The sequence below is a fragment of the Lissotriton vulgaris genome, chromosome 1_1 (assembly GCF_964263255.1).
Source record: "Lissotriton vulgaris chromosome 1_1, aLisVul1.2, whole genome shotgun sequence".
NCBI lineage: Eukaryota > Metazoa > Chordata > Amphibia > Caudata > Salamandridae > Lissotriton > Lissotriton vulgaris.
Genome location: NC_141685.1, coordinates 1,079,736,484 through 1,079,754,081, shown reverse-complemented (window position 1 = coordinate 1,079,754,081; position 17,598 = coordinate 1,079,736,484). Strand labels below are relative to the sequence as shown.

The 17,598-nt window shown below is 48.5% G+C and overlaps 1 protein-coding gene across 1 annotated transcript in view; it reads left to right on the top strand.

Moving 5' to 3' along the window:
* The window catches only part of FAM227A (family with sequence similarity 227 member A), an 86,729-nt gene that overhangs the window by 51,912 nt on the left and 17,219 nt on the right, over positions 1 to 17,598 (top strand). Inside the window, exons 12-14 of the mRNA XM_086963354.1 lie at positions 3,934 to 4,045; positions 4,843 to 4,955; positions 5,054 to 5,211. Coding sequence (XP_086819480.1) covers positions 3,934 to 4,045; positions 4,843 to 4,955; positions 5,054 to 5,211 — 383 coding nt within the window. The remainder of the gene's footprint in view (positions 1 to 3,933; positions 4,046 to 4,842; positions 4,956 to 5,053; positions 5,212 to 17,598) is intronic.

Sequence of the window (17,598 nt, the reverse complement as noted above, 5' to 3'; positions counted from 1 at the left end):
CCCGGAGGTTTCCCGGCGCTTGCCTTGGGAACCCGTCCTGGCTTTTCCCTGTCAGATAGCCCCTACAGGGCATCCCCAAGGTGAAAGCCAGGCATCCCGCCGCAGGGGGGCCATTGTGAAGATTAAGCAAGCTTAATGTCCAGAGTTGCAGAGTGAGAACCCATGATTAGAGCAGGCACCGAAGCGAGAATTATCGAGTCCGTGGACATTTGAGCTCAAGACCCTGCCGCGTCGGGAATTGAACCCTGGTCCCGGGTCTGACCTCAGCTTCCGGGTCTGCCTGCTCTACACCGTGAGCCACACTTCTCCATATCTATCTATCGCCCTCACTCTATCTATCACCCTCACTCTATCTATCTATCTATCTATCTATCTATCTATCTATCTATCTATCTATCTATCTATCTATCTATCTATCTATCCATCTATCGCCCTCACTCTATCCGTCTATCGCCCTCACTTCTATCTATCTATCGCCCTCACTCTATCTATCGCCCTCACTTCTATTTATCTATCTATCGCCCTCACTCTATCTATATCTATCTATCTATCGCCCTCACTCTATCTATCTATCTATCTATCTATCTATCGCCCTCACTTTATCTATCTATCTATATCGCCTCACTCTATCTATCGCCCTCACTCTATCTATCGCCCTTACTTCTATCTATCTATCGCCCTCACTCTATCTATATCTATCTATCGCCCTCACTCTATCTATATCTATCTATCGCCCTCACTCTATCTATATCTATCTATCGCCCTCACTCTATCTATCGCCCTCACTCTATCTATCGCCCTTACTTCTATCTATCTATCGCCCTCACTCTATCTATATCTATCTATCGCCCTCACTCTATCTATATCTATCTATCGCCCTCACTCTATCTATATCTATCTATCGCCCTCACTCTATCTATATCTATCTATCGCCCTCACTCTATCTATCACCCTCACTCTATCTATCTATCGCCCTCACTCTATCTGTCTATCTATCGCCCTCACTCTATCTGTTTATCTATCGCCCTCACTCTATCTATCACACTCACTCTATTTATCTATCTATCCCCCTCCCTCTATCTGTCTATCGCCCTCACTCTATCTATCTATCGCACCACCACAGCATCACTCAGGGACACCACATCATCACTCAGGGGCACCACAACATCACTATGCGCTACCACAACATCACTATGCGCTACCACAGCATCACTGAACGCCACAGCATCACTCGTCACCAACAGAACATCACTCAGCGCCACCACAGCATCAATCTGTGCTACCATTCAACAGCAACTAGTTCAAATATGTCTTCTCAATGTTTCAAGTTTTATTACACATGTCACAAAAAGATGTTAATTTTTCACTTCTGTTCTTGGATTTTCGTCACAATAAAAAACACTGAACATAATCTTCACATAAGTTATTTACAAACGTTTAAGCTATGGCCATTATGAATTACATTAACTTTAATTTAAGTTTTTATTATTTAAAAAAATGAAAAGCCATTGTTATTTGTAATATCAATACATCTAAGTCACGTAAATACAAAACATGTTGCATTACAAATGCTATAGGTGTCACATTTGCATAAATTAAAAGTATTGGAATTGTAAACGACAAAGCTATTAATTTTGCAATTTTCGAAACCAACACAGAAATAAAAAAATTGTCATTTACAATACCAATAGTTTAAACTTTCCTAATGCGAGTCCTATTGCATTGCAAATGCTTGTTAAAATGTGGATTAAGAAGGGTGGCCCATTCTTCTGCAGCATTTTAAAATATCCTTGTAGAGATGCCGTTCAGGCTGGGAGCTCCCGCAGCTCTAAAAGACGCTAAAATGTGTTTAATTGAAGCCTTGAATGTAGCATCAGCCCAAGATTAAATACTTTGGATTGCACTGGCACAATCTGATAATTCTTCAAGTGGAGGCTCCTGATCACCTTCCATTTTTCCGGGATTGTACAAATTAAGGATATATTGCGTCCACGGAGGGGGTGACTGCCGTAAACTCTTCTCGGGTATTTTGATCTAATTTTTTTCTTTTTTTCTTGACAAGTTTACAAAATTTTGTTGGAACTTTTGTTTTTAGGGCCTCATGTAATTCTACCCAAGCCTGCTCCCCATTAGCACAGGAATTTTGTAGGCTTTTAGCCAACAAACCTTCATTGCCTTCCTAATCTAAGCTACTTATCTGGCAGTGGCAGTACCGTTGTGCATGGACCTCCGAAGTTTATCTAGTTCACGTTTCAGGGTCCTCAACTCTGAATTATTGGGTTCCTTCTGAAGGCGGGCACAACCCATTATTTGGGGCTTGCTTGCCAACTTAATTTGGAAAGTAATATTTGCCAGCATGAAGTGGAGTGTGATCTCTGTAAAGCTTCACTTTGCTGCACTTTTGCAAAATCTGTTGTGAATATTCCGTACTAGTTGTGTGCAATATAATCATTAATGGGGTTTATGTTCGTACTCTGGAAGATGACGGAAATATTACATATAAGGTTTCCCAATCGCTAGAGGAAGCATAAACATATGGCTGCAATTTAGATTGTACCTGTAGCTCGGCATTCTCTGGTGCAATTAAGCATGCTTTGATGGCTATGGCGCGAAAGTCCTATCTCCTGCCCTGACCGTCTCTACGTGGAAGGATCTCTTGAGGATGGGGATGGTGTGGGGGGGGGGGGGGGGGAGTCGCTCATTCTGCTCTGGAAGTTGCATCAATGTTTGTTTTTCTGTCAAGAAGGAATCCATCTGCTCAGTTTCTCAACGTTGAAAAACAACCTATTTCTCTTCTCACTCCCAGAACTAGATGCACTGTATATTTATGGGCAGTGTCAACTTCCACACACAGCTGTGCAGAACTTCAGTTTCCATTGTATACAATCCATCAAATTTCACACTAGTCAACTAGTCTGTTAGGTTATTAAACAAAATAACTATTTTGTTCCAATCTTAATTAACAATTTAAAAACATTTCTAAAATTAACAGCAGTATTAAATAAGTCACTGGGTACACTCGTACTATTAAAACTAATATTTTGGGTTGGATTCTTTCAGGTCTACGCTCTATAGAAATTCTATAGACATCACAGTTGAAAATTAATGTAATGGAAAAGTATTGTTTTGATGTGTAAACCCTACATGCATCCTACCATATGTCTTCTTTTTTGTATAAATATGAAAAAACTAGTAGATGCAGCTAGATTTTTTTATGGACCACAAAATAAATGTGAAGATATACAGATAAAATGCTTAAAGAAAATATTCCCAAATACAAAATAAATTTACGAAAAAATATATGTTCAAACCAGGAACCTTACTTCTAATCAGTGGAACCTTACTTCTAACCAGGTGAAAAGGGCTGTGTAGGGCATGTATTGTTTTAAAATAGTACTGTGCTAATATGGTGCTTCCTCTTGAGACATAATACATTAATTCTTGAATCGGCAGCAGGGTATTCACAGGAGTACCAAAATAATATGCTGAGAGTACCATAGTGACATGGCATCTACTCTAAAGTTAGATATTAGCTTCATTCTTTTATGGTCAGTGCAAGACATTCATCGTTTAAAAGAGGTACCATAATAATGCAGGTTTAGCTCCGTTGTGGCAAACTGGAGTAATTCCATCTTCAGCAGTAAAGTGGATGGGATGTAACACAGCACCACAGTCATTTAGTATTGTATCTCCTGGGAAGCATTTTGACTATTCTACTGTTTGAGATATGTGAGGCGTGGTGCTTAAGTTATATACATGCTAATCAACCGAGTAGGTAGTGTCACTTTCTGAAATCGATTAGTCTGGAAGATGCCACATAGAACAAGGAACATAGTGGGATTTTTCCAACTTTAGCAACAGAATAGAAATAGTACTGGTTCACTCTCAAGGAATTGTCATATTAAAGTGAGATCTCCTCTTCTTGTTTCTCAGTGCTCACTATCACATGATCTGAAACAAAGCAAGGATTCCTCCAACCTTATCAGCTCGATGAGCGACCTGTCCAAGGAAGAGCGCGGTGTGTCCAGCTCATGGTTTATGCCAGGTAGGAGTGTTCTGGCAGAGTTGATGAATACACTCGACTCTTTTGCTGTGTCCTCACTATTCCCATACAGACATGCAGCTGGATTGGCCTGTCCCTCATGAGTTCAAACTCTCTTTTGTCCCTTACATTAAAGCTACCTAGCTCCGACCAGCCTGCTCCAGTGACCTTGAGCTCTGTGCTCTCATCCTAGATCACCATGACTTGACAAGCCTGCCTCTAGTGGATTGTGATCCCTCTGCCTCTAATACCATGGTGCACCAGCCTATCTCTAGTGACCTAGTGCTCTGTGTTTTCCTTACCTTTGTTTTTTAACAGAACGGAATCAATCTGCCCCTAGTGAAGCGCATTTCTGTATCTCCCTTCTGTTAATAAAAGGACGGGACCAGAGAGTCCCACAGTCCTGGCTCTAACACTAGAACTGGACCTACCTGTCTTTGTGACCTGGAAGTCTATGCCCCCCCTTCTTCTGATAGTAGTCTTTCTCTGGTGCACTGGGGCTCTGTGACCCGCTACCTTTAATCCCTGGACTGGATCTGCCAGTCTGTAGTGCCCTGAAGCTCGGTGTCCCCTCTACCTTTAATACTAGGGCTGGACCAGCCTGTCTGTAGTGCCCAAGAGCTCAGTGGCCCTATAATATGGGGAATAGATCAGCATAGTGACCAGGAGCACTTGTGTTCACTTTTGAATACACAACTGAGCCCACCGGTGCTAGCAACCTGGAGTTACCTTTAATAACCCCTTCGTTTTACCTGGAAGGACAAAATGTGTATTCTCACTTAGCAGTAGTTTCTTTTCAGCCACTGTACAGAAACCACTCCAGTTGAAGACCGACAAAGGTGCTCCACTGAAGGAAGCAGTTCCATCAAAGCCGCAACTATTTGAGATGCGGTCAGTTTTGGTGGCAAAAGAGGTAAGATTTCCCCCACAAAGTGTGCACAGCTAGATACATGCTTACTCTGGTGGTATTTCTAATTTACACATTTTTTTTTCTCTCCCTACTACTTTCAGTCTCACCCGGCATGCCCTGGGCCAGACTTTATGCACAATCTTTTCAATTTGAAAGGCCACAGCCCACTGGTCCAGCATTACCTGCAGCAGTGGGATGCCCAGCAAAGTACCGGACACGACAGGCTGGTCAAGTGGACAGAGATCCAGAAGCCCATGTCATATCCTTTATAGGTTCAAGCTTGGCAGGGGCGGTACGGAGGGTGGAGAACTGCCTGATGGTTGTTCCGCAGGTTGTATGTCAAAATATTTTTAGCAACAATATCGTCTGATGGGAATACTGTGTCCTAAATTTTGTTTGCAAAAATATCATTCTGTTGGGTATACATTTTGTATTCTTAACTTCAATAGGTAATATTTTTGTAAACGATATTTAGGACATAATGTCTGTCACTCAATATTTTGGTTGCAACATTCTGATACCATATGTGACCCATGCAGTCAGCTGGGTCGTTGGGGATTGAATTGGGCTGTTCAGTTGAAATGCATTAGTTGTCAAGATGGACTGGTCAGTGTGAAAAGCTTGAGATTCATATTAGCGGAGGGATAAAAGGGAAAGAAAGATTTGCATTCATATAGCACTTGTTACCCCTGATGGGTGTTGAATCGCTTTTCTGGCAAGTAGCACGCCACTCCGGAACCCATAAAGGATTACTGTTGAAAAGTAGTATAGTAAAAAAAATATGAAGTAATTTGAGTATTGGATATGTTATTCAGTTATTTGGGTAGTATATTAGTATAGTTTAATATGGAATTTGAGAAGTGAACATGTTAGTCTGTTAATTTCGATTAAAAAGGATAGTGGCGAATCCAATACAATACATAGTGGGAGTATCCACTTCCCCCTGTAGCCATGATAGACTGGGCAAAATAAGATAAGATGTTAAACCGTTTCTACCTCTCCAGGACAAAATGGACAGGTTTTAACAAGAGCAGGGTTTCCACTTTTCCATGTGGCAGTAAAAGCACATGTGGTTAGCATCCATAGGCGAAATGTAATAAACAGAATCCTAGCCCTGTGGGTGTGTGTGGGGGAGGGGGGAGGACTTAATTTAATTCAAAAATGGCTTAAAGTCTGCAAATCAGCATGCTGCAAAAAGGCTTTTTTCAGGACTTGCTTTGAGATGGATGTAACTTCTGTTGGTGTCGACCAAAGATTACCCAGCCCAATCTTTCTCAGGCAATCCCTGACTGACTTAAGCCAAGAAATCTTACTAGCCCCTGGGATTTTGGGGATTTCCGGGACTGTCCATATTCTCTGCAAGTATAATGGGGGTTTCAAGGCTACTATATCACTAATGCACCTCAGCCCATAGTATAGCCGCAATGGGTGTAGCGGAGTGCTTGCTGGGAGATTATGTAGGCTTCTCATAAAACGATTTTCTACTTGCACAGAAGACCTGACATCTGCTTTACCCCATAGTTCAGCTCCATGTAAGGAAGCACCCAGTGCCTGGAACCTACATATCTTGAGGGATGGAGTAATTAGGCTATATGTGGATGCACGAAAAGCCCTCAAAATAGCCCCACAGTAGTGTTCAAGTTTAATCTTGCACTTTTGGATGTGCGGTAGGGAATCAAATCGTTCAGAGAGAATCACCCCCAGGTAGTCAAACATTCTAACCTGTTCCAAGCATTCCCCATTAAGAGCAGGAGTTGGACTGGATGATGAGCAAGGATTACATACCATATATTTGGCTTTTTTAAAATTAATCTTCAGCCCACACTGTTTGCAAAAAACCTGAGGTGGTCCAGAAGTTTTTGGGCAAACATTGGTGTTCTGGAGAGTAAAAGGGTATCGCCCGCAAACAGGAGGACTGGCACCTAATGGCCCTCCAAAAGTTGAACATCACCCTCACAACATTCTAGATGAGATACTAGGTCTGGTGTACAACCATTGGAATTTGCAACTCGCAAATTGTGACAAATAGCGAGTTGCAATTTACAATCTGAGACACTGTTTGCGATTCCCAATGGGGTCGCACATTGCATGCCTCATGCATATTAATGAGGCTGGCGCAATTTGCGACCCCAATGGGAATGGCCAGCACTCTCAGGGATGGTGGCCTGCTGAGGTCAGCAGACCTCCATGTCTGGGACTGCTTTTAAATAAAGCAGTTTTTTTTAATGCCGCCCGTTTTCGTTAAAGGAAAACAGGATGCATCTAAAAAATAAAAATGAAACTTTTCAGTTCCATCTTTTAAAGGCAGTCAGCGGTACCTGGTACCACTGCCAGCCCTTAAAACATATTTACGCATGCATTCATAAAGGGGAAGAGAGTCCCCGGGGAACCCCTTCCCGTTTGCGAGTGCTTTACCATCCTGCCTCACTCCCCAATTTACAGGAATGGAGTCCGTTAGCTCACCCTGGGGTCCGCACCTAACCTGCTTATAATTATTTGCTCACCCTGGGGTCGGCGCCTAACCTGCGTATAATTATTTGAATGCAGTCTGGTGATAATATTGAGAAGATAGGCAGGGACACCCAACTCCGCCAAAACCCTGTATAAGGTTTCTCTAGGTACTAAATCAAATGCTGATCGGAGGTCAACAAAAATTACTTAAAGACTACCTCCCCTCAGCAAAACATACTTCCAATATAGCAATTGGAAGTGAAGGGCCTGTTGTTTTGTACCCATGCCTTCTCTAAAGCCTGCTTGCAGTGGGGACAGAATATCTGCATCTACCATCCATCCATTCAGCCTGTTCAGGATAATATGGCCAACTATTTTTGGGCACTATCAATAAGACTGATCTGTAGTTATCAGGAGACGATCTACAGCCTTTTGTAAAAATAGGGATTATCTCTACCCAAGCCCAAGTTTAAGGCAGGGGAGCAACAGCCAATAAGGTGTTGAAAAATAAAACAAAATAGGGGCACCAAATATCCTTTTTAAATCTTGAACAAGTCACCAGGGACTTTGTCCAGAGCTTTATTGGGTGTAATCATGTCAACTGCTTTAGAGATTTCAAGGGTCGTTATAGGATGTACAAGCTGCAATGCTATAGAGTGTTCATCACCATCAGCTACGGTCTGGCGTAGAACCACATCTACAGCTGGGTCTACGCCATTCTCTCCAGAACACTGGTTAGGCAGTGGTTGATTTGTATCCCCAGCATACAGCTCGGTGAAATGTTTGACCTAATCATTGGCTCGTATATTAGTCTCAAGTGCAGAAAGGCTTTTTAGATCACCACCAGCTGCCACACACCAGAAGGTACGGTAGTCTCTACTTTTGGCAGCATTCAGCATTAGGCCCATCTTCTGCATTCCCATGCTCTTTTAGCTTTGGTGGTGGTGTCTTTGTAAAGATTCCTAGGTGCCCGAACTTCAAATCTGTGCCCTAATCTAATAGTTTCCAACAGTCCATGCTTAGCTTCCTTACAGGGCTTGGTGTATCAGGAGTCCTCCTAATTCCTAGTTTTAGCACCTCGAGATTCCTTGGTGAGTAATGCCATGAGGGATGCAAACATTAAATTATATGATGCACTAACAGCCTCACTAAGGTCCTGGCACGTACTAGGTACTGTTCCTCCTGCCACTGCTTTCAGTCCTGCTATTATAATATGAAAGACCCTCTCAAGGGTTTCATCTGACTCCACTACCATACTCCACTTGTGTCTATGCCGATTACTGACTTGGACCAGTCTCTGATCTAAAATTGCATTAGGGCCTATAGGGAGAAAATGACCCAACGCTGCCAGTGTAAGGCTCAAAGCATTATGGGCACTATCCTGCCTCGGAATTCCCACCATATCATCTAAAACTAGCCAAAGCCTAATATCCAAAAGAATATAATCTATCAGGCTGGAGCAATGCAAGCAGTTAAATGTATCTTTCCCTTCTTTGTCAGATTTGGTTCTCCCATTAGAGGTCTGAAGGCCAAACCTGAGGGTGAAAGCATTTAACTGCAACACTGCAGCAGACCATCATTTCACAGGTGCTAATGTGAGTCCCGGGCGCTCCCAAACATGTTCCTCCTTGATACTAAGGTCTTCACAAGTGGAAGACAAAGACTCAAATTTACTGTTAAAATCACCTGCAACGTGGCGTGGCTACGCAAGCGGAGATGGCGGTCGCAGCTTGCTAGAGCTCCCGCCAGCCCGCCATCAATCCGGCTAATTATCCTGGTCCCCGACCCCAAACCCCACAACCGAAGCGGGGCGAATGCTGCTAGAAGTGCCAGGGACCCTCCGGTGTGCTCAGCGGTGGTCCCGCGATCCTGGACCGGGCTGGGCTGCGGGGCGAGAGGTGCGGCCTGGAGGGCTGAGGAGCAGCCGGGGCCTCGATTTTGGTGCTCCCCGGCCGGGGAGCCGCGACGTGAGTCGCCTGGCCTGGTGACGGCCGCGACATTCAGCGATCCTAGACACAGAAGGACGCAGAGGAACTGCTGGCGATTCTTATCCCGGGGCCCGGCTAGATCGAGAGGAGGCCCGGGTGCAGCAAACAGTCGGGAACAGTTGCGGCGGCCTGGTGGCCCAGGCGCAGCCGGGACCTCGATTTTCGCGGCCCCGTGTCAACCGGGGGCCTGCGGACTCGGAGAGGGACAGACGTCTTGGTGGTCCCGCCCAGCAGTGGACGGCCGGGGCACAGCTGACCTGCAGGGCGACTGGCGGCAATCATGAGTAGTGGCCCTCCCCCCCCCCCCCCCTCCCCCCCCCCCCCCTCCCCCCCCCCCCCCCCCAGGACCGGAGGGGACACCGGCACGGTAGCGCAGGGCACACTCGGGCTGTACACCTTGAGGGAGAGGGTTGCTGGTCGCGGAGGGCCCTGCCCGTTGGCGGCTGGGGGGGGGGCAGCTCTTGGGGGCAGTAATCGAGGCCCGCCCCGTTCTGAATCCGGACCTGGGCCATACCGGAGTGACCCTTCCAGGACCCACCCGGGGGCCAGTGGCTGTGTATTGGTCCCCCCCCCCTTTGGATAGACTTCGACGAGGGCAGTTGTGGTCCCACACGTACATTTTCACTTTACGTGGCCCTTATAATCTCAGCAGTCATGACCAGAGGAGGTGGAGGCCCCACCAAGCAAGTAACGATCGATAAATTTACGGGGCCCGGTGGGGGCCCTGGACCGTCGGGGAGTGGTCCACCTGGGGGGGGGGCCGGACAATGCAGCCCTTATGGCGGCCATCACCCAGTCAAGGGACATGCTAGACGCCAAAATAGGGGCGGTTGGCGCAGACGTGACCCTGCTGCGCCAGGACCTGAGAAATGCCGTGGCGCGAATTACGGAGGCCGAATCCAGGGTGTCGGTTGTGGAAGAAGATGTGAGTACCCTTAAAAAGAAAATGGCGGCAATGGAAACTGCGCAGCGGACCACAGCGCTCCGCGTGGAGGATGCCGAAGGGCGGGCACGCCGCAACAACCTCCGCTTCCTTGGCTTTCCGGAGCGCTGTGAAAAGGGCAGTATGGAACAATTCCTCACGCAGTGGCTAGAGACATGGATGCCCCCAGGGACGCTATCTGCCTGCTTCATTATTGAGAGAGCACACCGCGCCTTGACTCAAAGGCCACCTGAGGGCGAACGGCCTAGGGCGGTAATCGCTAGGCTGCTGAATTATCATGACAGGGACGCCATACTGAGGGAAGCTAGAACCAAGGAAGCCCTCCTCTATGAAAACCGAAAGATAATGATTTTCCCTGACTATACCAAACTTGTACAGCAGCAGCGCTATTCTTTCCTGGCCGCAAAGGCAAAGTTGAGAGGCCTTAAGCTCCAGTATTTCCTGCTATACCCGGCGCGGCTGAGGGTGATCTTTCAATCGCAGACACTGTTCTTTGACACACCGGAGGACCTTTTCAGGTGGACGGATGAAACAGTGCGGCTCAGACCGAATTCCCAACCAGGGCTTAATCCGGGCTCTCCCGAGGGGTCACCACAGGCACAGAGAGACCGGACGGCGAGGAGCAGACGGAACAAGCGATCCAAGTCGCGCAAGCGCGCGGCCTCGGTCGATGGCACGCAGGACAATGGTAGAACCGAGGATTCGGATCAGTCTGGAACGGATCACTGAAGACTCCGGGGCCTCGGCTCCCTCTTCTGCTGTTAATGCTGTAAATCCTGGCTGAGTGCACCCAGTTGCCTGGGACACATTGAATCACTAGCTGTATTGCTGCCTTGAGACAGTACTGCTTCTGTCTTCTGATCGTGGATAGGGTTGTGGGGTGGGGGATTCGGGGACTACATAGTAGGGGCTACCACTCTCCCATTAGTGAGAGGGACACTGAGGGAGGGGGGTGAGTTCACTGTTCTTTTTGGGATGTTGGGATCCATTGGTATGGGTGGGCCCGGGCCCTCTGTTTTGGTCTCGAGACTACCCATGCCGCGACAGGTACTTCATAGTTCATTGAGGTATAGGGTGGGGGGAGGCGGGGCGTGGGCGGCCGGGGATGTGGCTGCTGAGTTGGGGATGGGAACTGTTGGGGACTGTGGGACTGTGGGGTTAGGGGTTTTTTCTGGGGTAGAAAGTAGAATGCATGTGTGTGTCGCAACGATGTTCCGTATGGTATGCGATGGGTGGCGCTGGCGTAGGGGGATCGCATGCTGGATCCCAATGGACTATGGCTGAAACGATTCATAGACTCCCTGAAGACTCTATGCGAGTGATTACGTGGAATGTCAGGGGTCTCCTGGACAAAATTAAACGTGGGGCAGTGCTACGCTGGGGGAAAAAGGAGGTTGCAGATGTGCTGTTGCTTCAAGAAACTCACATGATGGGCACAAAGGCACTGGGCCTACAGAGGTTTGGTTATCAGCAGGCTTTCCATGCGGGGTTTTCCAGGGGATCTAGGGGAGTGGCCATATTGATACACCGCAGGGTGGCGTACATCCATGAGGTGCAATGGGTGGATCCTCAGGGTCGTTACCTGTTTGTTAAGGGCATGGTGGGCACAGAGCCTGTGGTGTTTGGGAGTGTTTACGCCCCCCCCCTGCAGTGGGCCCTGGCTGAGAGGCTGTTTGCAGTGTGGGAGGATGTCTCCGGATCACTGGCAGTGATCGGGGGAGATTGGAATGACGTGATGGACGTATGTGTGGATCGCCGGAGACGTCAGGCAGTGACCGAGACCCCCCTTCCCCTCCACCCACCAGATTGTGTGCTATGAGTGAGGGGCTGGGCTGGGTGGATGCTTGGCGGCATATGCACCCTGCAGCCCGTGAGTATACATATGTATCAGCTGTCCATGGCTCCTTCTCGCGGTTGGATTGTGTGTTTGTGCCTAGAGAATGCTTGTGTAGAGTGAAGAGCGCTGAAATCTTGCCGAGGGGCCTGTCCGACCACTCCCCAGTCTCAGTTAGAGTAGACCTCCTTCGGAAACGACAGCCGTTTCGATGGAGGATGTCCTCGTGGCATCTCCTGCAACCTGCCTATACTAAACACTTGCGAGAAGCCATAGACCACTATTGGCGTGAAAACCTGGTAGAGGGTGTCGATGTGGGAGTGGTGTGGGAGGCTATGAAGCCTACCTTACGGGGAGTAGATATCGCATGGTGCTCAGCGGCCCGTAGGGAGCGTCGAGCACAGACTACAGAGGCGGCTGCGCGAGTGGCGACCCTGGAACAAGAAAACCGCGAGGGAGGCGATGAAGTCGGGTTACGGCGGCTTCTGCAGGCACAGCAATCATACGCATCCTTGTTGATGGATGAAGCCAAACAGGCGTGGCTGGCCACGAGAAGTAGGGTGTACCAATGGGGGGACAAGTCATGCTCAATGCTCCATAGACTGTGCCAACACAACTTCCAACCCATCATGCTGCGGGGTCTCACGAATGACAGTGGGGAGGTCCTGACCGACCCAAACGAGTTGGCGGCGAGCTTCGCCACATACTTTACAGCCCAGTATGCCCCACGCGACCAATTGTCAGAGGGCGAGCTAGCCCGTTTTCTCGCAGAGTTGCCACCTGTACCGGTATCAGACGAGACCAAGAAGGCCCTAGATGCACTCCTCACAGCTGAGGAGCTGGGAGACGCTCTGGGGCAGCTCAATGCTGGTAAGGCCCCTGGCCCGAATGGCTACCCGTGTGAGTTCTTTAAAAAATTTCATGTGCAGCTGGGGCCACACTATCGCCGGGTGCTTGAGGTGGCACGTGTGCGGGGTGTACTGCCCCCGGACTGGCGCCATGCCGAAATAGTGGTCTTTCAGAAGCCTGGTAGACCCCCAGATAGTCAAGACTCGTATAGACCCATCTCCTTAATTAATATTGAGGCTAAGATATTGGCCAAGGCCCTGGAGAACCGACTGGCTCCACATATCACGGACTTAGTCCATTCGGACCAAGCAGGTTTTATGCCCCACAGGGCAACAAGACATAATATCCGACGTGCGCAGGTGGCGATCGACGCTGTTGGGGCCTTGGGGGACCAGGCGGCGTTGTTGCTGGCTGATATTAACAAGGCCTTCGACTCTGTTAGCTGGTCGTACTTATTTGCATTGCTGCCTTGTCTCAACCTGGGCCCGGTTTTCCTGTCATATGTCAGGCTCCTATATACAGACATCACAGCCTCGGTGCGGGTCGCCGGGGCGGTGTCAGAGACATTTCGCATTGGCCGCGGGACCAGACAGGGGTGCCCTCTTTCCCCCTACTTATTTGCTCTGGCCATGGAGCCCCTAGCTGCCAGAGTGCGCCTGGATGCGCTGATTCGGGGCTTTGTGTGGAATGCCACCCTGTCGGATAAGATTGCGTTATACGCGGACGATGTCCTTTTCTTTCTTACTGACCGGCAGCGCTCAGGCCCGCGTGTCCTAGAGGTTATGCAACTATTTGGGGAGGCTTCAGGCTTATATCTGAACCTACATAAATCCACTCTGTGGGTGCTGGAAGGAGGCACGGTGACGGATCCCTGGGCTTCGGGGCTGCGGGTGGCTACAGCTGGTCTGAAGTACCTTGGGGTATTTCTCTCGGACTCGGCGGACACTGCCTGGGAACGCAACCTCCTGCCCGTCTGGGAGCGGGTCCAGACAGATGTAAAAACTTGGTCTTGAATGCCCTTGTCAATCTTTGGCCGATCTGCAATTTTCAAGATGGTTGCGCTCCCGCGCCTACTCTATCAACTACAGAATCATCCGTATCCTATCCCACCCCAGTGGTTTAGGCAGGTCAACTCGGTTTTGGGCCGCTTTCTTTGGGCTGGAGGTGCCGCAAGGGTGGCGCTGCGTACGTGTTTTTTGTCCACCTACTGTGGGGGTTTGGCCACCTCGGATCTGCAGTCGTATTATCAAGCCGCTCATCTTCTCATTCCGAACGAATGGTGGTATGGTGACGGTGGAGACCCAGCCTATGCCCTGGAACGTACATTGATGGGCGATAACTCGCTCCACACCATCCTCTACTCACCCCGGCTGCGTCGTTCGTTACCGAGGGTCACTAAACTTGTCTTTGCTGTATGGCGACAGGCCTTGCGTCGCATGGGCTGGTGGGGCAGACTGACCGCGGAAACGCCACTGTGGCGTAACGGTATGCTACCCAAACTGTCTAAGCTATCAGGCTTCGATGGCTGGGAGGCAATAGGTATCTCGCAGCTGGGCCAGGTGATGTCCGGGACGACGCTCAAGTCCTTCCAGGTACTTAGCACCGAATTCGATATGCCCCAATCTCAATTTTTTCGATACCTACAATTCCGGCATGCACTGACGCCCAGTATCACCAACCTTGACTCACTCCCTGAATTTAGCCCGATTGAGGCGAAGGTCTTCATGGGTGACCTCGGGGATAAAAAAGTATCGCGAATCTACCAGACGATGGTCACCCACTGCTCCTCCACCCTTCTTCCACTGAAGACAACCTGGGAGGCGGATGTCGGTCCGTTAGATGAGGATGATTGGCGGGAGGCCTTAGAATCCCCGAAGGGAGCGGCTATCGCAATACGGTTTCGGCTAATACAATTCAAGATTCTTCATAGAGCCTACTATACCCGTGAGCGACTGTGGAGGGCAGGCCTGATTGAGTCCCCAGAGTGTCTGCGATGTGGGGCGGAGGTGGGTACGCTGCTCCACACGGTATGGTCATGCTCCAAACTGATTGGCTTCTGGAGGGGTGTATGGGGATGCCTATCGGAGGTGCTGGGCTGGACCCTCCCCCGTACTCATCGCCTGGGCCTGTTGCACGTCCTGGAGGGGGTTGGTGGCAATATTTACAAGCGACACCTGCTCCTCCTGAGGCTGGTGGTAGCCAAAAGGGACCTGGCCCGAGCATGGAGGGACGTGCCCCCCCCCCCCCCCCCCTGAGTGCATGGAAGGCTGGCATAGACTTCTGTATGGGTCTGGAGAGACCGATCTTTGAAGCACGGGGATGCCCCCGCAAGCACTTTAAGGTATGGAAGAGGTGGGCGGACTACAGGGGCTTGATACTGGACCCCCCGGCGGAACAAGAGGAAGACCTTTAGCCCCATATGGTCCGGCGAAACCCATTTCCTACGCATACAATTGCCTCATCAAGAACTTACATCAGCACAGTTCGTACACACATGCATGGGGTTAGGGTGGGTTCCAGGGAGGGTTCTGGGAGTTGGGTGGGTGGATAACTAAAGAGATGAAGGTGGGGTAACTGTTTCCTTGTATCCTTGAGTAGCATTGGTTCCTCGATTGGACACTCAGTCCTATGTTGAGATTATATCAAAATGTCTGGTGGTATCATCCTGACTGTGGGGTGGCACTCTATTTCATATGCTCATCTTCATCAATAAAATTGTTGTGAGAAAAAAAATCACCTGCAACTATCATGTAGGGATTAGCATGCACATCAGCCAGATGGGCTGGGATCAGCTCAAATACATGGGACTCATCTCCTTTACTCCTGGGTTTGCAATACACATGTTACAAAAGGAACACGTCACCTGAAAGGAGATGCATTGGGCTTCTAGGGTGTTCGAAAGTACCATCTTCTGGTAAGGGACCCAACAGCATTGTGTGTCGGGGATGCCAGCGGGAGGGTACCTTCCTATACATACTATGGGAATGTCCGGAAATCACAAGGTCCTGGAAGAGAGTCACTGATACATGTCTGAGGTGTTGGGAGTGCCAATATCCATGGACGCTAAATAGCTTCTACTAATGATGAAGGGGGCTTCTTTTTGGTCCAGATATGTGGGCATTTGGTTGGCTCTTGCAGCATGGATAGCCAAGCAAAATATAGCCAGGGGGTGGGGGCGTCCTTACCTCTGACACTGGAAGAATGGAGGCGAGACCTTGACTGGTGCCAGTGGGCAGAAGAAACCGTGTACAAAAGTAGGGTGTGTTTTAAGAAGTGGAAGAAAATATGGACGCCCTGGCAGAGGTACAGGGGGATTTGCATGGGAGATGACGTACACCAGCCATAAGGGTGTGGCGGGCACTGTGTTGTGTGGCCTGGGTGGTGCTACTAGCTACATGTATTTGTTATGGGGTGCAAGTCCATCTGGAGAAACGCCCCCTGGGCTGTCATTGTTTTTTGTTCCCTCTGGTCGATTCCTAGCATTGATGTAGTGTATTCAATTGATTGTATGTCACTGCAAGCCATTTGTGTGGTGTATGGTCTATTGAGCAATGTTAATAAAAAGAGTTAAAAAAATAAAAAGTACCATCTTAACTGTGCTGCAAAGTGTAGTCTTGACCCAAACAGTCAAAATGCCCCCAAGGGCCTACCTCTACCTAAGGAAACAGCAGGGACAAAATAATTTGCGTACTCTGTACAAAGTCGCAGGGCCACTGCACACATCTCTTGGAATACACACATATTAAACAGGTCTATAAATGAACCCCATAACGGGCAAGTGAGCTTAAAAGCTAACCAAGCAACATTCCAAGAAATCAACTTTGTAAAGTTAGGAGGGCTGGTGGTGGGAGGGTCTAGATCGAAAGTACCTAGAGCTTATTGACCGGATAGAGAAGAGGTCATTAAGTTTGATTGATGCTACACAGACGTCAGTATGAATATTTACTGGGCTAGAATAGACAGTTGTTGTTGAATTAGGGACAGCTGACATCTGGCAAAAATTGGTCTGGATCTCTACACTGGCAGATCTATTGGATGAGGGAGTATCCTAATTGTTGTTTGCAATTGGGCATCAATCCTGAACATATAGATAGGTTAAAGGTAGAAGCCTATTGGAGGTAGAAAAGGGCACTGGAGCAGGACTGGTCGCCCTATAGGTAACAGGACCAGAGGGACTCCACCTCACCGACTGGAAAGGCATATAAAAGAAGCCAAAGGGGACTAAAGAAATGTAATCTCTCTGTAAACAAAATTTTGCAAAGCACAGCCAATCATCCTTTTAGCAAGAGCGGTAGTCCTACAATTATTGACCATTTAATCCCCAATAATGTGTTTGACCCTAGGTCCAACCTATCCCACCCTCCTCAATAGCAGGATATCCTTGTATTCTAATAAAGAGAAATTAGTATTGGATGCCAACCAATAACTTAGTTTGTTTTTAAGGTAGGCAAAAGATTCTTTGCTAGAGCCCCGAAGAGAGGGAACACCACTGAGAACAGCAACATAAGGACAGCAATCAGGAGGGATCTTAAGTAGCGGAATCATATGACTATCGGATTCGCCAGTGGCAGAAATTAGCCT